Here is a 21,937-nt window from a genome sequence, read left to right as displayed (position 1 = left end):
AATCACTCACTGTGAAAACCAGACTTTACAGTCGAATGCTGTTAGATGTCATGAAATTCTGATATTTAGTGAAATCCATTGTTTATTTAGTGATGAAACAGTAGATAAAATTGTTGGTGTGCCCACTTCGCCCTCAATCTGCCTCCTATTCGTCTCAATATTATACATAGACAAATAGTTCTTAATAGTTATATTCTTTTCTGGGTTTTTGACAACCCTCTGAGAATGGGACAGATTTTTTTTTCAGTCAAAGCTCTGGCTATGGATACAAAAACAGCTTGCAAATATGAGAATTCAGCTTTGGTTATACATGTACATGGAGAGAGCAACTGTCATGCCCCATTACAGAAAACACAATGTGTCTTGTAGCTGTGTTCTGGTCTGTTGAGGCTACTGTTGGTGGAGAAATTGGTTTCTTTGCCTCTTCTGTGATGGATGTTTCCTCGTATGATTGTTCAAAGTGCAAAATGGTGACTCTAGGAAGAGGCTCTTGCTCTTTTGATTCTGAGGGACTGACACCAAAATCTGATGTTTACTGTTGATACTGGAAAAAATGGTGCCATCAAACATGATTGTAGCCGCAATGGAAATATCTCAGCTGACAATCAGACATCAGAACTGACAGGGAAATGCGAGATTCATCACCGAAATCTGTTTGTAGGCCCCACCACAATGGAACAGGAAGTGCAGAACTCTGTGTGTTTGTGTGTGTGTGTGTGTGTGTGTGTGTGTGTGTTTGAGTGTGTGTAGATGACCAGCATAACTAAATACAAGCAATTATACAAACTTAAAACTTACAAAAGTTCCTCCTATAGCAGTGATTGTCAAGATCCAGCCTGCAGAATATTAATTCATTCAGAAAATGTGAGGAGGACAAAAACTTTGCACCGTTATTTAGGATGTCTAGCATTTCTAAAGTTGTTATAAATCCACCTGTCAGCTTGTAATTAACCCACACACACAATTTTGGGAGCAAATCCAGGGACATTTGTGATTTGGTGACAAATGTTAAACACAATAGACTAAGACTCTTCCAGAGTCTTAGTCAAGCATTGCTTGCTTAGACAAGCATTTAAACACACAAATTCTGGGATTGATCCTGCATCACACACCTGACATTTAAATATCATTGTGGACATTTTCACAATTTTTTGGCTAGTGCTCCAGTATTTTTTGCCTATTTTTACTGACTGCCTCTTCCCCCATGTTTTTGAACAAAATCAAGTAAATTTGTCTGATTTGTCAACACAACATCACTGATCTGACCTGACCCAACTTGACCAAAGTCTACAAACTGAGGATCTGTCCTCCACTTTGGAAGTAGCCAGTTACGAACAAAAAGGAAAACTTAACACTTCCCATGTAACACAAGCTCTTAAAGTGATATACCTTCATTTACAAGCAAGATGGAATTCTTGTGGTCTTGAGATAAAAACCACAAATCACAAGATGTCCCCTGGTAATACCAGCGCCATCTGGAGAAGAGGGATCAGGGAAGGTTTCCAGCAACAAAGCATCAAATCAGGGGACTGTCTAACATTTTATTTATTTTTTCCACATGCACAATAACAGTGACTCATAATAATAACCAAACTTCTCAGTTTCATGCCTGACAAACCTTCCTGCAGCTTTCCACCAGTAAAGACAAGACACAGTGTCATCAAAACCGGTTAAAGTTGAGTAATGTTTCCTGCATTCTGAAATTACATTCCCAGATCTACAGATTTTAACCGTCACTCCTCAGTGAACTGCCTCCTTGGCGCAGGTCTGTGCTCTACTGAGAGAATTTTGTGGTTAAGTATCTACTTATTATTACAGATTTCCCACATGTTTTAGGAATCTGCTCACACTGATATAAGCTAATATAAATAACATTCATTTCTGTAAGAGAGTGAAAATGTTTATTAGGTCCAAATAAATTTTAATTTTGACCCTTGGACAAATGTAGCTGATGACCCCTGTCCTATAGAGCAGATGATTTTTGATTGGATTTGGAGCACCGCTACATCACTACCATTTTTGCACTGATGAGAAACTGTAAACACTTGTCAACATAATAACTCAAGAACAATACATAATAGAAGCATCATACTTTCACACCAGGTTCCCCTGAGATAGGAGATGGTCCTATTACATGTTAGAGCATTTTGCTGTACACATTCACATAACTGAGGGGAAAAAATCAGTACATTAGGCCCTGCCTCTTCTTTCTTTCTCCTTTAATGACCAAAGTTGACACGTAGGCTTACTGATTTTGTCTAAATAAATGATACAGTTACTGGTATTTTTTTCACAAATGTAACTTTGCTTTGGGTCAACAAGCCATAAACATTCCATATTCAAATAATAATTGTATTTCTGTAAAATGGATTATAACAATAATACTTACTGTATAATGAGTGGAGGATAGCAGATGGCACTCCTTTTGTGCCATTAGGTGGACGTGACATGCTCTGGGCAGGAAGTAGAGGCGTATGTTTTCCTGAGAGCAACTTGGCGCGCTGGTGTGGCTTTAGTGTGAGACTCTGATAGCAGCGATAATAAAGATGCAGAGTTTGTGGGTGCACCCTTAACTTTATTTCACAGTACTTTGTCTGAAAGCAGATAACATAGTATTAAGAAATCAAATCAAATTAAAAAAACACAATTTTGTGCTCTTGTTTGTTTTGATGCACTTGAACAACAGCTGTTCATCTTTCCAAAGGTTTTCTCAACAACTTTTTAACTCTTAATAGACACAGAAGTGCTACAATATGCAGTATAAAAACATGTCGCTAACTGGCTAAATTAACTGGAAACCTGACAGCTCTCAGAATATACTGAAATGCATTTATAAAAATGATAATAAATGAAAACTTGTCAACAGTATCAACATTGAAAACAAAACAAAGGAAATTTACACTTGTACACACATCCCAAAATCTTAAGGCGGTTGAAATATTAAGTCAGACAACTAAGTTAACACTTTACAAGATGTTTAGATAGTGCATTCATATGAGGCTCATGGCATGATTTATATCGCATTCATTAATAATAACAGCTCCATTACACATTTATGGTAAATAAATGCAACATTATTCTACACAGGAAATCCAAAGGGCTGACAAATTCTTAATAAAAACAAAAACAAAAACAAAAAAAACTTACAGGTAAACTCTAGTCATAAAGTCATATTTACATGTAAAGACCGGCTATCTTCTGCACTAACTTCAGGGACTTCAAATTGTACCCCAGAAAAAATTAATTACTTCAGGTCATCCCTCCTTCTGTTCTTCTGCTCAACAAATATGTAAATTCTGCAGAGAACCTTTTGGATTTTTGTATAATATAGCCTTGTAAGGGATAATCAGTAAAGTTAACTGCATAACCTTAAAGTGCTATCTCTCTTATCTGTATTCTACACCCACAATACATTTAAACTTGCATTATTGCATTTGTTTAAAAGAGTAATGGAGTTGGTATTAATTGTTCATTTATGGGTATGTTGTGAAACACATCATGAGCCTGTTAGGAATGAGCTACCTATACCTCTTACAGAGAAAGCGTTAAAAAGTCTTGTATTTAGTCAAATATTGTATGATATACAAATTCACAGCCAGTAAGTCAGAGGATTCATTTTCACATTCTCAGATTTTACTCTAGCATGTTGATATTCATCTGGTAGCTTCATAATATACAAAAAGATATAACAGCCTAGCAGTAAAAAAATGAAACCTCTCAGCAAGCAACAAGGCCCATCTGAAAACAATCTACTCTCCTGCGCTTATTGGGTCAGACATTTATGCAATATAGTACAATGGAAGAAATACTGAAGCAAAGAAAACAACATGGTCGTTAATAGCATTAAATAAATATTTCCTTGAAAGAATACATAAAAGCTGCCATATACAGATCAGAATATGTATGTGTTACATTCATCCATCGGGCTGTAGGATAAACTCTTCTGCTCTCTTTATACTTAAACAACAGGTGAGAGAGTACCATTTCCTTCCCTGAAATGTTAGTGATTAATATTAGGCTTTCAACACCTTGTATGTGAATATTATCCTTTCTAAATATTTGGACTTTTGGAGGCATAATTGATTAAAAAAATCACCATGGAACCTGACTGAATATGTTCATCAGATTCTCCCACCATGCAGAAACATTGTAAACATTTCATGTATTTTTTTTTCTACTTTGGTACTAAAGATACAAATGGTGGTTCATGAAGTCGATGACTGAGACCTTCTAACAGCAGGCGATGTGGTGTTTTGCCTGCGTAAAGTCTAAAAGATTCCACCCACTGGATATTGTGCAGTGTAGTTTGGGGAAGGGGGGGCTTTAAAACTGAATTCATCTTTAATATATGCATGAGATTTCTAAAAGAAAACAACACAAAGAACAAAATGGCCATTGAGGGTAAGATGACACACTTTCTGACGAGTGTAAAGTGGGACATGGCATTCTTCATTAAGCGTATAATCTAAATGAACAGCTCTCCATTTGATAAACCTGATTCAATCACTAATACCTTTCCATTTATACAGCAAATATAGAAACCATATCTGTACATAGTTTTTGTTGAATGAAATATATGCAGGGGAGGAAAAAAAGTTCTTTTTGAATGAGTGTGGTTCAGATAGTTCTTCAAGAAAAAAAAAATATTGAGGCTTCAGTAGACACGTCTTCATATAGTATTCTCAAAGTACACAACAGCAAATCCACTGTCACAGGACTTGGCCATGCGATAACCCAAAAACCTATAATCCATTGCAACATATATATTCTTAAATTTGCAATATATTTTCTCCTTAATAGATAAAAGTTTTCCCCATGAATGTTATACATAATATGACAAATCTATGATTTTTAAAGGATCTTTACCTCATTTTCCTCACAGTCAAAATAGAATGTGATACACATGAATGGGTATTTGATTACAATATGGAAGTATCCATTGACTTAATTGTCACATGAGGTTCTTGTGTCATTTCTGCAATGTCTGGTCCATTAAAAACACTTGAGGAGGTTAAGATTTATGTTGGGCTGATACACCTTTCCAGTAGTCTAAAATGTCATGCAGGTCCTCATCCTTTGCAAACTGGACTTTCTTACGCAGTGCATGACCTGCCGCCATGTATTCCTCATCTTTGTGCCGTTTGCGGTGGAGTTTGAACCGCTCCCAGATGCTGTGTGAAGGTTTGCAGTAGTATTCAGGACTTGAGGAATAGCTTAGATTATGGTACTGAGAAGACAGCTGAGAATATGCTAAGTCTCTGGAGCGGGAGTGAGTAAGGGGCTCCAGCATGGAGGACTTGTGGCTGTCAGGTCCCTCAAGCTCCTCTATCTGAGCGTCGGGGTACGAGTGTCGGTGGTCACTGTACTGGCGAATCTTCTCTGCCTCAGCCCTCAGAATGGCAGCAGCAGGTGTTACAGTGAGGATGGTCTCTCCTGTTGGGGAAGTTTTCTCTATGTACTTGGATTCAGAGCGATAAGGCCTGGGGCTTCGCATGGGCCCTCCGGTGGCAGTGCTGGGCCTTTTTGGCGAGGCATCTGAAGTACGATGCCTCTGCAAAGAATGGTGGTAGCTGTCCTTATACACTGGGGACAAAAGGCCAGATTTACTCTGTGGATGTTCTGATATTAGTACCAACTGCGGCTCAGCAGTGGACACAGCTCCAGATTTCACCCCTTGAAAAGAGGTGGATTCTGACTTAAGAGCATCTATACAGTTATTTATTATCTGATTCACTTTATCCACCTCTTTTGCAATCGTAGAAATCTCTGCCACTGACCCTTGACTATTCCCAGGCATAGGCATCTCACATTCCCTGCGTTCATGGTGATCCCCGCTTCGTACCTCTATGTAATTTCCTTTGGCCATTTTAGGAGTGTCACTTATCTCTTGGAACTTGTACTGGTCCATTTCACTCCCAGATGGTAAATATGGCATGCGAGCCATCGTCTCCCCGGCCATCATTTGCTTCTGTGACATTCGAGACATGGTCCCCCCCTCCAGCTCTGGTCCATACTTGAGCTCCATTATATTTTTCTTCAGGCTACCTGATTTTTTGTGCTTTTCATCTTGTTGCCGCTTTTTTCGCAGGCAGTAATAGACCACTCCAAGAAAAATTACCATGCTAAAGAGGCAGCCTAATATTGTCATAATGTAGTGAGTAGCAGTTGCATTGTTTACCACTTTATCCTTTCCATTCCATGGGCCTGTGGTGATTGTCAGACAAGTATGGTTGAATCTAAGAGAATTACGTATAGAAGCAACACAGTATGTGTAGTCAGTGTGGGGTTTAAGGTTTTTCAGTTCAATGTCCTCCTTCATGTCTTTCAAGTTTTGAATATCTGTGAAGAAGCTGTTGTTGTACTGAACCAGGATGTACATCTTCTTGTAGGGATGAGGGATCTGAACAGTAATGGTGGCACCGGTATTGGATACTTGCTTAAGTTTCATCAGGGGGTTTACCTCCACATCATAGTACGTAGGACTGATGGGGATGTCATCTGGTTCGGTGCCCGAGGGACAGTCTTCCAGCCCACAGGGAGTCGAGTCTGGTGGGGGGGTGGTAGGCTCAGGTGGCGAGGGAAGGTATGGTGTCACATAGTCATCTGTGCACACAGTGGTGAGCATGTAAAGCGCATTTCGATATGCTGGATTGTTGGGATTCTGGCTTAGAAGACTGTAACCAGAGACACCAGCCGGGGAGTCACAGACCATCCGTTCATTTGTCCGGTTGGGGAAAACTGAGAGCCATTTGACAAAACCAAGTAATTCACAGGAGCAGTTGAAAGGGTTAGTGTAGAGCTCACAGGTGGTAAGTTTAGTCAAGCTGGCAAACGTGGACCCGTCTAACTGCTGGATTCGGTTCATTGAGAGGTCAATGTTCTCAATGTTGGGACATTCCCAAAAGGCATTGTGTGTCACAGTCTCAATCAGATTGGCCTGGAGGTAGAGGTACTGCAGCTTGCCTAAACCCCTGAGGATCCCCTCTGTCAGGTTCCGCAACTTGTTGAAGCCCAACTGAAGGACTTGTAAGTTGAACTGGGCAGAAAAGGCCCCATCCTCTATATAGGAGATCTCATTCTTAGTCAGGTTTAAATAGGTCAAGTTGGCAAAGCGACTAAGGGCAGAATAATGGATGCTTTTGATTTTGTTTTCATTCAAACGAAGGTCCACAATGGTGCTGTTGATATGCTGAGGGATGGCCTCATAAGGTGGTTGGTTTTGGCTACAAATTGCCAGCCATACAAAGCCCTTTTCACCCTCAATTAACCAGCAGTCTCCATTGACTCTGCCTGTATGAGTCAAATATACAATGGCCACCGACCAAAAAAAGGCACTCATCACCATGCCTGTGCTGCAGGCCATTGGTACTTCTCTGAGAGTCATGTGCAGGGCCAAAAATGAGAAGAGGGTATCAAAACTGTGGTTTCGTCACAGTTGAGCTAATCCTGTTGGTAATTGAGTTGGATGGTCCACTGTTCAAAAGTTCAGTGCCAGAAACAATCCATTTATTAGTCTCCGGTTCATTGAAGGATGATTTTGTCCTCATATAGCAGTCACTCACAAAAAAAGTTGAGCATTAGCATTTATGCTGAGTTCCATTCATTGAGTTTTGCCTGCAGTGAACTTTTGGTGATGCCGAGCTGAGTTTATGTTTTTCACCACCTCAGGTTGGCTTGTGCTTATTTCCTTAGAGGCAACCATTGTTAAATGGTCTCATCTTATTGTTTCCTCCACTGTCTTCTTGTCTGCGTCTCTTTCATGCTCACAGAGGAATAACCTGTAAAGAGACAAGAACACATGGTTGACATTGTGCCTCCTGTTTGGATCTCATATATCAACCACATAAACAATATCTTAGTGTAATTTTAAAAATGAAATGTTCTGAGAGAATACCCTCTTACCATCAATTTAAATTACATTTAGTTACTACGTATACTTATTAAAGGTTGAAGTCTGTATTAAAATCATACTTTTCTCCCCACTTTCAGTATATGCTTTATGAGAATCAAGACAATGAGTATAACTTAATTTTATTAAGATTTATTATCACATCACAGGCTAAAAAGGATTCATGTGTAGTGCACGCTCTCTTTTATCATGCCCTTCCAATTATTTTGTACACAATTTAAGAGGTGTTTGCAGTCCCTGTGGCATACTGCTATTAAAGGAAACCGTTGGCCAATTACCACTTGACAGGTTGGGGAAAGCAGGGTCCCTGTTTTCACACCATTAACCTGAGGACTGTCAAATGCAACTAAAGGAGGCCACTGTTAAGACGCTGCATTGAATCAATTACAAAACCCAATGAAATGTAAGTTTAGCCCAATTTGTACTGGATTTTCCTTTTTTAAACCTTATTATTTATTAATACCAATTTCTGCACTGGATTATGCAAGAAAAAAGGAGGAAATGGTGTGCAAGCTGTGATTACTGTGTCAACCTAAATGAAATTCAGACCTTTAGCGAGGGGAGACAAGCCACGAGTTCTCGCTTTTTAATTTGCAAAACACTCTATTGTACGGAGAAAACAATCTCAAAATTGATTTTCCTCCTTTAATCCCTCTTGTTAGTCTTAATCTTAGTTAGTATGCAAATATATCCTACAAACACTAAACTGTATTTTTTAATACTTTGCTTTGTTTTACTTTTGTGGACAGCACCAGAGGAATGGTGTCAGCACTACTATCACACCACCACATCAGTTAACTGTTTCACCAGAACTACCACTGATAACACTAGGCAGGATATGTAAAAGCACCAGTGTCAGTACAGCTAATGACAAACAACAGACCAGGTGTACTAAGATGTTTTTCCCATTGCAAATCCTCTTTTGGCTCAAAGAAGGTTAGTGACCGTGGTGATTTACTATACAAGTGCAATGGACCTTTAGCACCTATAATTAGATCAAAGGGTCAGTTGCTACTTTTGTTGCACTTTCAGCTCATCATGCATTTATTTAAGTTTTCCTCTCAAACCACAAAATGCTTGGAGGCAATTATGGTAATGAACTACCTATTCCGATATATCAAGGGTGATTATCAGCTTAGTGAGTGCACGCGCTATTTAACACCTGTGAAAAACTTATTTTGGAGCTAACATGCCTGCAGTTGTCATTGCTCATCAACAGCTAAAGGGACAAGTCATGTCATCTCTTCTTTACGTCAATGATGGGACGTTTTTCTTCCTTCCACTGTGTTCACTCTGACTGAAACTATGTGAAGGCAACACGTTTTGATTTTGCAGTTTATGAATGTGTTTTAGCTCATTCAAATAAAACCTCCACTTCCGCTGTAAAGAATCTCTTTTTTTTCCTCTGCTTTTCCTTTGCTGGAGACAGCAGCTATAGAACTTGCAGTACATTAAGAAATGTCAGGCTTGGCATTCAACATTCTCTTTTTTTTCTTTGTCTTTTCTACCACTTCTTAATTTGTGACCTTTAAGGTAACTTCACAGTGATAAATTCAAATACCAATTCATGTTAAATGTAAAAATTACTCTCATTTAGACTGCAGCTGAGTGTTGCTAGTGTACCGCCTTGAATTCAAAGCTCAACCTTACACTACATCATTGTCAAATCACTCATTGCTTTGGCCTTCAGTATTTAATTGCCCTAGTTTCATCATGCTGCTAAGAGGGAAATAATAAAATACTGCCTGATGCACTGGTATGTACTTACCTAAAAATGCAATTAAAAATGATACTGACTTATCTTTTTAAACAATTTGCAGAGCTTGCGTGCAACATGGTGAAACTGGATGCTTAAACTGTCACAGGATCTATTATGTCTGTTTGCAGAACAAGAATTTGTTAACTGCCTGCTTTCGTCTGCAGCTGCTAACATCCAGTCAATACATCTGACCTTGAGGCTACAGGATAGGCTACAATACCTCATAATCAGCGAGTCCTGGCATTTGTTGCTAAAGGCAACCTTGACTAGCTTTCAAATCAAACTGGGCTCCACCAATAAGTCATTTTATTTAATTTTACACAAACATTGCACCTCCTGAGAAGATGATTTTTTTTTTTAAGCAGCCATTAGAAGCTTTTTTAAAGCCAGGCGTTCAAACCATACGTAACTGTCCTCTGTACTGTATAACATAAACACTGACAGTATCTCCATACCAAATGAGAAAACTCTGTAAAGTCATTAAGTTTCAAAGAACCATCAGTTATCAAAGAATACAACCTTATTTGCTTGAGTAGCTGTACTTAGATACTGCATAAATGAGAAATACTGTATATCTTCAGGAGTGTTAAAAATAGTCTTCTAGTAGCCGCTAATTTGTAAGTAGCAAGAATACCACTGAAGTGTGCTGGTAATGAGCACACTAGTTAATCATAGAAGGCAGCTGCTGAAAACTTCAACCCAGAGGTATTGATGTGTGCCCACCCGCTGCCTTCAGTAATGTATGCTTCTTTTTTAGTCCGCCAGTTCAGCTTTTGACATAGGCCAGGACGTGTTCCCTTGTGGGAGGTCACAGGGGGTGAGGAGGTGTTTTTTTGTGTTAGAGGACATGGCTTTACAGAAGAGGGATAATCACACCATTGGAACGGAATAAATGTGACAGTTTGTGGCAGAGAGAATATACTTCAAGCTGAAACCCCACTTGCCATCGCGGACCTAAGGTCACTCCTGCAGTCATTTGACCTTCTTCTGAGGCTAATTTATCACATTGCAATTACACAAATGCTTGGTTGTCGTTTTTCTTATCTATCATAAATTAGTTGGTGTATGTAATTGCTACAGCTTCTTCCAACGTTAAATGTTGTAAATGTCAGTGCAAACACAGCATGCTGTACATGGTAGGTGGACTGTGGAGGAAACTTCCAATAAACATGGAGATGTATCTGAGCAGCTATTTGTTGTGCGTCAGTCAACATGAAGATTTGGCTGAGGATGTGTGTCTGACAAGGTTCCACATCTGAGAGCAGACCCCATCACATCACTGAGATTCAGTATAATACAATCACATTATTATGGAGAGCTCTTTTGATGTCAATCCCATGCAGCTACAGCTTTCGGTTCCTCACAGGGAAACATATTTGTGCATCTTCTGTTTCGGCTGCAGTTTTGTTTGGCATTAAATAACAACTAGCAAATTATTCGCAACATGAATATGTTGGTCAAATCAAGTAGTACCAGTGGTGATTGGTCCAAGCCCAGATAAAGAAGAAAAATAAAAGCTGCAGTATAGGACATTGCAATAAAATGCCAAAGGCTGACATTACAAGCCTACCTTCAAGACAACAAAAGAGCATTCACAGTGGAGCGCTGAAGAAAAGAGCACTTTCAAAGCCCCTCAGAGGAAAGAGGGTCCAAATCAAATGTTCCATGAAATGAATATGAAAAATACAGCTCTGCAGAATATCAGGCAAGGCAAAAGATCTCTTGAAGGAAAATGGTGTCCTGTTATTATTCCCCAGTCTCTGACCTTTACAGTAAATACCGCCTGGCAGAGACTGGGCTCATCTGACCTGACCTCCACTTGCTCACAGCATGGCATTGGAACAAGATGCTTTAGGAGTTAAATGGAAGTTTAAGTATAACCTGAAAAGTCGCCTCTCATTTCAAATGCATAGAGGGTGTTTTGTTTGTCCACTGTGACTCACTCTAGTGAGCCTATTCACCGACTCACCACTGAGACCAATGCATGAATTACAGTGAGGCTGGTTTCCCTTGTTAGGGTAAACAGAAATACATATGCATGTTTATATTGATAGGCGCTAGCTTTTGCATGAGAAAATGCAGATTTTGCATTCAAGCATTGTATCTGAAGTCCTGTATTGGTGTCTTAATGCTTACATATGCCAAGAAAAACAAAGCCTGCAGTGGTGAGTTGTTAGAGGATAAACAAAGCACTATGTTAAAATTAATTCTTTGTGTATTAGTTTCATGCAAAGCACGACATGTATTCTGGCCTTCAAATGAGCCTAAGGCAGCCAGCAGTGTGTGTTGCCTTACGGCAGCTTGGGCCCTGTTGCCACCACAGGCCCACTTTCCATAATGGCTGCAATCTGTATGGTCCAGTGTTAGCCCTGAGTGCAGCAGGCCAGAACACCCAAGGCATCAGAGCCGAGTATATTCCCCTATCAGACACAGGCAGCCATTCCACAGTCCTTTTTTCCATTTGGGCTTTATGCACTGGATAATGAAGGCTTTTCTTTTTCTTTTCCTCTTCTGTGGATAACCTATTGAAACCCTGCTCTTGAAGACTGATTCAAACACATCCTTGTAAATTCCTGTTCCAGCTGCACAGAGCCCCTGCATACATACATACACATACTTTTTGCACTCAGTAAAGCATTTGCTCCGGTGTATTTTATAATAAAAATACAAAGCCTGCAGACATCAAAAATGTAGGTAGGAATGGAGAAAAGTGAGAGGCCAAACATTCATAAAAAAGGATTTCTTCACAGTATGTAATAAACCTAAACTTAGCCAAGGAAACTAACTTTTAAAATTGCACAAATGGTGTAATGGAAAATCACAGAGAGGTCAAATACCCATACAGTTTTAAAGGAGGGCTGCATTGGGTATTGTGAAAGTGACAGGTTGATATTACCTTTAGGGGAATCTTTCAGCTGCAATGGCTCTCCCTGGCTCAAGTCTTTGAAAGTGAGGCAGACTCATCCTCTCTCACACAGAGCCTCAGGAGTGCTTCTCCACACCAAGAGCCAGTGCTTCAAGGCAAACTTTGACAGAAGCTCCAGTAAGCTACACGGAGGAAACAGATCCTGAAACTACAGCAACTCTCCCAGCCACACACAGCAATAAACCACATGCACAGCCCGAGTGCAGCTCATCCTCCTCTCCGTCTATCTCTATCTCTCACCTCCCCTCAATTTCCACAATATGCCTGTTGCAACACTTTCAGTGTGCATACTAAATGTTTTTCAATTCTATCTCTAAGCGTCTACAACAGTGCAATATCAAAGGGTCTCTTTATACAGTTTGAGGCCCTGCTATTTCTTGTTTCTCCTGTGCTTTCTATCTCGTGCTTTGTGATGGTGAAGGTGCCTCTATCTCTAAGGACCCCTCCTCATCCATACCAATGACTGCCCTTTATTTGATGTCATTGAAAATGCATGCACCTCTTGCTGGAAAGAATGAAAAAGGTAAAGATGGGGAAACCAGAAGTGGAGAATCAATTGAGCTGAAATGGAACTACTTCTCCTGGGGAAGGAAAACATTGTGCTCATTGAGCTACTGAATTGCTTTGGAGAGAGGGAGAACGAGGGCACATATGCTTGGGCTATATCAGAGGATATTAAACTCATACATTAATTACTCAGGGAATATTGCCTGGAATAGAATTGATGGTTCTCTCCTTAGTGAATACTGTTTGCTAAAAGTTAAGCACTTTTTAGAGCTTTGGTGATATACTTGTTGAATTTGTCAGGTCTTACTGAAAGGGGGCTCGTTGCGGAAAGACGACAGCTGCAAAGCACTTCACACCATCTTTTTTTGACCCTCTGTGCTTGGGGGAAAAAAATGATAAGCGACTGTATGTGGAGTTACATACTGCTTTGTAGTTATAAAAATGTTCATCATATGAGGACAAACGATCAATTTGTCACCACTTGCAATTCTCTGCCAAAAAAAAAACAAAACAAAAAAAAAAAACAAGAAAAAAAACACTTAATTCCGGGGGTACTTTGGATTTAACAGAGGACACTGGGTAAATATTTGGCACGATTCCTCACAATAAAAAGAGTAGCCTTTTACATTTAAATAGTGTGGGCAGTGGCAATTAGAACTTGGTCATGTGAGAATAAACTGCAATAAAGGAAAACTTTTATCGCCATTGTTGCCATTGTTGATGATGGCTCAGCAGTGTTGTAATCTCCTCTCCTGACATCCCTCAGTTTAAAGTGCTGCACAGATTAATGAAGGACAAATTTCATCTTTTTGCTGGCAACTTTCACTGGTTCCTGCTAATTAGCTTCAAATTAGCATCACACTAATAAGTATTGCTGCAGTGTGGGTTGATACCAATTAATGTTGATGATATATTGGTGCTAAATGTCATTCTTGGATTCTTTTGGATAATTAAGACCTTGAGTGCAAAGGTGGGGCCACTACAGTCATGCAGTGGCAAATGAAATTTGAATTATCCTCTGGCCTATTCCAAAGTTAGATTCAGCCCACATGCTACTTGGTATTCCATACAGGTGTCATACTTTGTAAAACTTTAAATGACTTACTGCCCCGCCATCTCTTGTCAATTCCCAATACCCTAGTCTATTGTTCTTCAGTGTATCAAGAGTCCTTCAACAGGCTCATGACCTGGTACGATTCAAGTCTAGAAGTGAGTGAAAAATCTCATTACCAACTAAAAGCTCTGCGTTCGATGACACCCCTTATAAAGATGATAAGCCAAGGAGAATGGCATGGAATCGCACTGCACTGATGGAAACAAATGCATCAGTGATTTGGACTGTTATGGAAATCACCCTGCAGAATGAAAGTAGCTGGGCACAATGGTTCCCAGCAAACAAGAAGGCCGAAAGACTTGGACTCATCCTGCATAAATGCCCATAACAATACTTTAACATTATATCGATTCTGCAATTTCTGTTATGCAGACATGGAACACGGTGTTAGATAACAAAGCTGCAAAGCTCAGAAATCCATTGCCATAGTGTCAGAACTAAGTTCAGCTCTCCAGGATGTGTGCTGCACAAGAAAACACAGCTGGGCTTCAGACAGCATTTATCAAAGGGACAGGAGCAAAGTGGAGCTTAATTTAATTCTGTACGTTTCAGAGTAAGATACAAGTTGGAATAACACCTGAAGGTTTAAATGCAATTTTCCAGGCCATCAACTGACCATCAACTCAGCACGCTGTTTGGGCCTCTAAGCCTAGCATCTGCCAGCAACATCTCTATAGCTGCTGACTCACGACATGTCGAGTTAAAGTGGGAGCTCCTGTGCAGCCTTTTAAGTGACAGAAAGGTGTGTAAAGATTCACTACACAGGTACACTTAGCAGGGTTGTTTGGTCTCTGCTCTCTAAACTATCTGACAGTTTAAGACTGCTTCAGAGAGTCTCACATTTTGAGCTAGTAAAATTATGAAGTTCATGTATTCTGACTAAACTTGTGAAGAGACAGCTCCTCTTATCTCTGTCAATTACCTTGTTATGCCCAGCCATGCTTTTCCCACCAATTAACCTTCAGAAACTGAGCGGGGTTAATTAAATTATGCTGTAGTGTAAGACCCTGTTTTTGACTGACAGCTAAACCTGGCTCAGCATTGTGATTGACAAGCTGTGAACAGCAGTGCAGCCATTCCCAATCCTGAGAGTTTATATCTGTCTGGCCTGATAGACTATCTGACATGTTTAGGAAAAGGATATTATCGCTGTGAGATTAGCTCCACTGAGAGCGCTACCAGACAATACAGACAATCTAAGTTTAACTGGGAAGATCAGTAGTCTTAACCCGTGTGCCATGGAGGGTAGGGATGTAGCTGAATACGAATACTATTCGGGAAAACACAAATAATGAAACCCAAAGTTGCTGTTTGTTATTATTCTGAAAAAAGTCAGCTCCATGTTGAGTTCTCCTCTACCTAATGTTACATGGCTAGAGAGAGAAGGAGAGAGAGAGAGAGAGAGAGAGAGAGAGCGCACAAGTTCAACTGGATTTCACAGAAATATGTGAAATGAACACTTTCTTAACTTTCTTAACAATGTGTTACGTGGTAGTGCCATGGAGCGGCTTCAACTTACGTGTCAACACTAAAGAATCAATGCAAATGAAAGTCATTAGGAAAAATGATGAGCCACCGCCACATCAAAGCCCTCCATGGGAGCTTTACACAGGAGGTAGGGTTAGGTCTAGGCACCAGAACTACTTGGTTAAGGTTAGAAAAAAGTCATGGCTGATGTTAGGAAGAAAATGTTTTCAAGCTCATATTGGCTGTTAGTGAGCGATAGCCGGGAACAATCACCGCTTGTTCCACTGTCTGCTGTGCACTGACTCGGTGTGAGAAACTACAGTATAGCAATTACTTTTACAACAATGTGTAGTAAATTAAACTACTTCTTAGAAAAAAAAATATCCTATGGTGCAAATATAATGGACTTTTTTATTTTATTTTTTACATTTTACAGCATAGTTGCTCAAAGTTGTGTGTGTGTGTGTGTGTGTGTGTGTGTGTGTGTGTGTGTGTGTGAGAGAGAGAGAGAGAGAGAGAGAGATTTAGTGAGACAGAGAGAGAAAAACTGGCTGTAACAAACTATGCTTGTAAAAAATTATGACCACTGATAGGTCAGGTACTCCTTCTCCACCACAGCGGTGATGGTGGGGTTCAGACAGTTCATAAAACTAATTTTAGTCAAAAGTAAAAATATAGAAGAAAGAAAGAGAGATAAAAAGTATGAGGATGTGGAAACATATTGCGTCATTAATTATATGCCAATATTAAATCAGTTTGATGATTTTTAAGGCACAACGATTGCATTGCCAATGAATATTAGAGTAGAAAATCTGCCTGACTTAATATGACTTGTGGTATAAAACACGGCCACTTCTGGACTTCTATCTGAATACCGATTCAGATACAGATAATGACGCCTCTGCACACCCCCAATGGAAGGCCAGCAGTCTGCAGATTTTCATTCCACCTAAACGCTGCAACAGCTGATATCAGTGATGAGTTCCTCACCTCTGGCTAAGGGTGTGCTAATTAGTGAAAACAGCTGCTGTAGTGATTGGTTCGAATGAAAACCTGCACACTCCCTCTTGGCCCTCCAAGGCACATGGTCTGAGACCCCTGATCTAGAGCTTGTGCTAGTGTTTAAAACCAGAAGGTTTCCCTGCCACCCAGTCACAGCTCTGCCACCACTGCGATCTGGTCAATCTACGTTGAGTAAAGAAATCAACAGAAACAGGGTGGAGGCTATAACTTAAACACTGAAGCCAGCTTAGGAGGTGGCTATGTGGGGGAATAAACTCTCTATCTCGAAAAGAGAGCTATTGTGTCTGACAAGGCGTATTCTCTCAGGCTCAGTGTGGGGCAAAAGATGCAGCAAGTTTACGGCCTACCACCGAAAATCAAGCATGGACTTTAAGAAGACCTCAACAGGAAATGACAGGTGCACCACTGGGAGGACTTCTATCACAGTTAAGCTAGAGGGATCCAACAAATAAACAAACGTTTTAAATGCGAATGGACATTAGTGGAGCTATGCTGACAAAAAAAAAAAAAAAAAAAAGCACTGATAATGTGTCAGAATTTGCATTTTTATTGCTATTGTCCATTTATTTGTACTTTTGCAAACTCACATGGGAAAGAATGGGTATTTACTCAGCTGATAAAAAGCAGATGTTACTTCATAAATGCAAACTGCAGTTCATGAGCCCTAATAGCAAACAGAAAAGTCAGTGGTGCTTCAGTAGTTCTCACAGATCACGTAAGATGTCACAGACAACCCAGTGCTATTTGTTTGCCCATTCCTCCTGCCTGACAGATTTTCAATAGCAGGTCCCATCACCGGCATGAATAGTGCAAATCCTCCACATGAGGAAAAGTATACCACACTCACGCAAGCTGCTCTATCTCATCTAAACTGCCATTCACACACTTCTTGCACAAGGATGTCTGTCCGATGAATGTCATCTTTGTCATGTCACGCTAACCACATGAAGCAAATCATTATACAACAAAGTAAAAAGGTCAAATGACAAAAGACATAATGCATGCATGTCTCATATGATGTCAGTAATCATCTCTCCAATATCATTTGTCCAGCACACTATTTTTAATGCGCCTCGCATACAGCTTTCAGTCAGGCCACAGCGAGGTATTCTCATTGTGATATATTCAAGGTTTTGGACTGTTACATAAATGTATGATTTCAAAAGGTGGAATTTTGAATGCAACTGTCTAAAAGGAAAAAAGGGCAAGGTTACTTTCTTGAAAGCTGCCTGTGTTAAAGGGTTGGAGAGTGAGATTCACAGCAGAGACCAATTAAATACAATTTCAGTGCACAGTATAATGACAACAACCTGTGGGCTTCATGGGGGAAAAAAAGTTAATATTTTTGGCCATGATGATTTGATTAGATCACTGATAGCTTTGTCATGCATCCACAGAATGGGACAAATTAACACAATGCACCAGCATGATGGAAAATGTACTAGATTTTCATTGGTTCAAGCAGCAAGCGCATGTGTCCCATTCAGTTGGTTCATTGTCAGAAGCAGTAACCAAGCCAAAAAAAAAAAAAAAAAAACTTATATGCAAATCATTGGTGCCCAATCATATGCCATTCAGAAATGTGCTCGTGCAGGTTTTCATTCCAGTCTAACAGTACAGCTGCTGATTTTATGACTTAAAGCCCCTCTCTTGTTGAAGGTGAGATAATCAGTGAAATCAGCCGGTGTAGTTTTGGGGTGCGAAAGTGGATGGAGTCCACTGATGGAGGTGATATAACCAAAATTAAAAAGCAGCCTGCATTGTCGACTCTTTTGTCGTCCTGCCTCCCTCCATGATGCCCGCACCACCACTAGCATATGCTCTTCTCTGACGGTAGACTAATTACAGCCTCGACTATGTCTTCAGTACACACCAGATGAATAAATATGTGACAGAATTGTGCCAAAATCCCTGGAGTAGCAGCCTAAGTTGTATACCAGGTTATTATACTGAGATAATATATGGTCCATTGTCGTGCAATTTTCAGCTTTAGTGCTATCTGCCTTAAGGGATAAGGGAATAAAGAAGCACAGTGGTGATGAAGAACACATAAATCAATGTTAAAATGGTAAGGTCACGTCTTGTTAAGTGTGAATAACTAATATTAATATCTGAAAGGAGCAGGTTATGAAGGGAATTGGCAGCTAATGATTTTCACTTTACTGTCAGATAGTGATGGCACATACAGGGAGATGAAACAAAATTGCAGGGAATAAAATAATAAGCGAGATGAGATCAAAGGCTAATATGTAAGAACATTCGCCAATGGTTTACCAAATCATGCTGTGACAAAATGGATTCAATTTGCCAGTAGATGGCAGTTTTCTCTCTTGAGTAGCCTGCTGTCCCAGCTCTTACAATCTTGTTATCTCTCTCATCACAGAAAACATCCCAGAAAATTACTACAGCAGACTAAACATGCCACGGACAGCTTGCACCTGAGACACATGTTCAAAGTTTCTTTTAGAAAACATCTTCACACATTACTGATTTTAAGTGTGTCTACTCAATAAATTGTGTAGAGTCTACTAAATCTATTTGAGCTCATTACTAGCAGTAAGTGACATAACATTTCCTCAGTAAAATTAGATGAAGCTGACGTAGGCTGAGGGAGTAATTTGCCTTTGGGTAACTGAGAGAAACAGTGTGCGTTGCATGTATACAGCACTGTATGTGTTATGACCGAATGCATTATCGCCCTGTCACTGTAAATTCTCAAATGAGACTTCATCCTGATGGCACTCTTATATGGCAGCTTGTGTAAAATGTTGGATGATTCTAGACTGCAGGGCCGAATCTTTTTCAGAATTCATAAATTCATGCCAAATAATGACCCAGAGCTGTCTAACTGACCATCATTTGTTTCTATATATTTCATACTAGTGTATTTTTTCCTTACGACCAAGGTATATTTGGACAATACCTTGATTAATGATGTGAAATGATGGGGAAAAGACAAAGTTTGACAAGAGGACACCTAAAAACAGATGGCCTATGATCCTTCTTTAAAGGTGAGTGGCCTCACATTTTAAGCCTATGTAGTGGGAAGTCCTTCTCAGCACCATGGAAGATAAACCAAAGCCTAATTATGTCTTGCTTTGCTGCTGATTGCCTGAATGTGTGGGTTTTTCAAAACAACATGTGCAATTACCTCCATACTGTATTTACCTTATCCTACATCTTTAAAGAAAAAAGAAGAGAGAGAGCTTGCAGTACATTCATTAGAAGAGCTTAATTCCTACACAGCAGCGGACTTGATCATCCAAAACAGCAAGCTTTGACTGCCATGGTTCCATTATGTATGGGATATAATGCAACAGGGAGCACAATTGAGGTGTCACAGTTTGAGAAAAGTTCACTGTCATGCAGAGCGAGATGCCACGGCAGCCTATCAGTGATGTGGAAAAAATCATTATGGAGGCTGCAATGAATGGCTGACGGCTGTCTGTCAAAAAGAAATAGCCCTGTTTTAACATCCATTTATTCTCTCCACGATTCCCTTTTTCCCTGCTAATTCACAACAAGGTGGCCGGCTCAAGATTATGCTAATAAACTATAGGATATGATCATTAAATGGAGATGTCACCCCTTTTTGGTCTCTGGAGTCCCTCTGTAAAATTAGTGGAGGTGAATTATTATAACTCTATGCATCTGTTCAAAATGCTCTGGGCTTTGTTTTTTAAAACTTATATAATTCACCGCAACAAATTAGTTTCTCACAGAACCCTCTAATCTCCTTTGCTTATGTTTTCTACAACTTAAGCCTTTTGTTTCCCACTTTAAATCTAAGCTTTGTTACTGACCGGCACAAAGGGGCTCGAGGCTATGCTAACTGAGGGCATGTTTGGCCTGGTGTTGGTATGCTCATCTAGAGGGCGAGGTCAATGCTAATCACTACTAATGATGTATTCGGTGATCATCTGAGCCTTTAATCTTTAGAGTGACTGTGAAAACACAACCTCTGTGATTCTGAGTCTTGACACCTCCTCCCTCCTTGTTGATAGAGGTAGCTCACATAAAGAAATTAAGGGATTATAGGAACATCAAGGGAGTAAGGTGAAAAGTAAGAATTATTTCATTAGCACTGATGGGCTGGACAAGTGGATGGATAAAATTTGGGGGAACAATAATCTCAACAGTACAGGGCCATAACAGAAGCACTGTGGCAGGACTATGGTGGGACTTTGTTTCACTCTGGCTGCGCTCTGTAGTTTCCTGCGCTAATGTAATCACACTCATTGTTAATCAAGTGGTGTAAAAAGGCCATTTAGCTTTTTAAATATGGATGATGCTCTCTTCCACAATGTGTCGTGCTACATCCATCTTGCTGAAAGGACACAGTGAGATGGCAACCAACAGTAAGCCAGGTTGATTTTATATAGCCACAATGTGTTACCAGCTTGATGTCCTGGAGGAAAAAAAAAGTCATCAATAACAACTGCACAAACAAACACTTTATTTACAACCGGTTGTTGCATTTCTGTCCCTGGGGCATTGATCATTTGAAAGTTTGCACTACCAGGACACCAACAAACACCAGTGGAGCCAGCATGCATGCTGCATCCGACGTGTGGTAAATAGCCAAAGCGATATTGATGCATAAAGCAAAGGATTAGGAATGGTTAAATTCCTTTGATGAGCAGGAGAATCAATAATCGCCAGCCATACTGACGTCTTATAATCACTTTATGTGACCAATTTAAGGCTCCCCCTGGATCTATGTCTCTCATGGGCTAATCCAGGATACTCTTTATGGTAATCCATTCAAATAACTCTTCTTTAGTGCCATCAATTAGGAATCCAGGTTGACAAAGGAGCTGGCACTTTACAGCATGATAGGGCTAAAGCTTAACTGGCATAGCCTGGGCCAAAGAACGACCATCTCAGTGATCTATGTCTTTAGGATATTCTCTGTACTGTACCCTCTTCTATATTTACTCTCTGGGTGAAACTAAAAGCATGGAAATATTGTAATTATGGAGGAAAAAAGAGTAATAGCCCACATAAAAGTGCCATTACTGCATTGCAAAACAGACAACTCCAACACTAGGGAAAGATTGCTGGAAAATTCACAATAATACACTCTCTACCCTTGCACACAGTATTTATTTTATTGCACTACCAGTGGGCCAGCAATATGGCATTGGCCAGCGAAGGACATGAATTGGAAAAGCAATAGCTGTGGAACAGCCAGCAGATAGGGCTCCCACTTAGATTCTTCATGGTCTTAAT

At 40.0% G+C, this 21,937-nt stretch overlaps 1 protein-coding gene across 2 annotated transcripts in view; it reads right to left on the bottom strand.

Annotated features, from left to right (window-relative positions):
- Nucleotides 1-2,554: 2,554 nt before the first annotated feature.
- elfn1a (extracellular leucine-rich repeat and fibronectin type III domain containing 1a) overlaps nt 2,555-21,937 on the bottom strand; it is a 76,660-nt gene continuing 57,277 nt past the window's right edge. For both annotated transcript variants that reach the window (XM_030057101.1, XM_030057102.1), the window contains exon 3: nt 2,555-7,778. In XM_030057101.1, the coding sequence (XP_029912961.1) occupies nt 5,012-7,384 (2,373 nt within the window). In that variant the 5' untranslated portion in view covers nt 7,385-7,778 and the 3' untranslated portion in view covers nt 2,555-5,011. The remainder of the gene's footprint in view (nt 7,779-21,937) is intronic.

The sequence above is a fragment of the Myripristis murdjan genome, chromosome 8, assembly GCF_902150065.1.
Source record: "Myripristis murdjan chromosome 8, fMyrMur1.1, whole genome shotgun sequence".
Lineage (NCBI taxonomy): Eukaryota > Metazoa > Chordata > Actinopteri > Holocentriformes > Holocentridae > Myripristis > Myripristis murdjan.
Note: the sequence above shows the minus strand (reverse complement) of the source record. Positions and strands in the feature narration are given on the sequence as shown.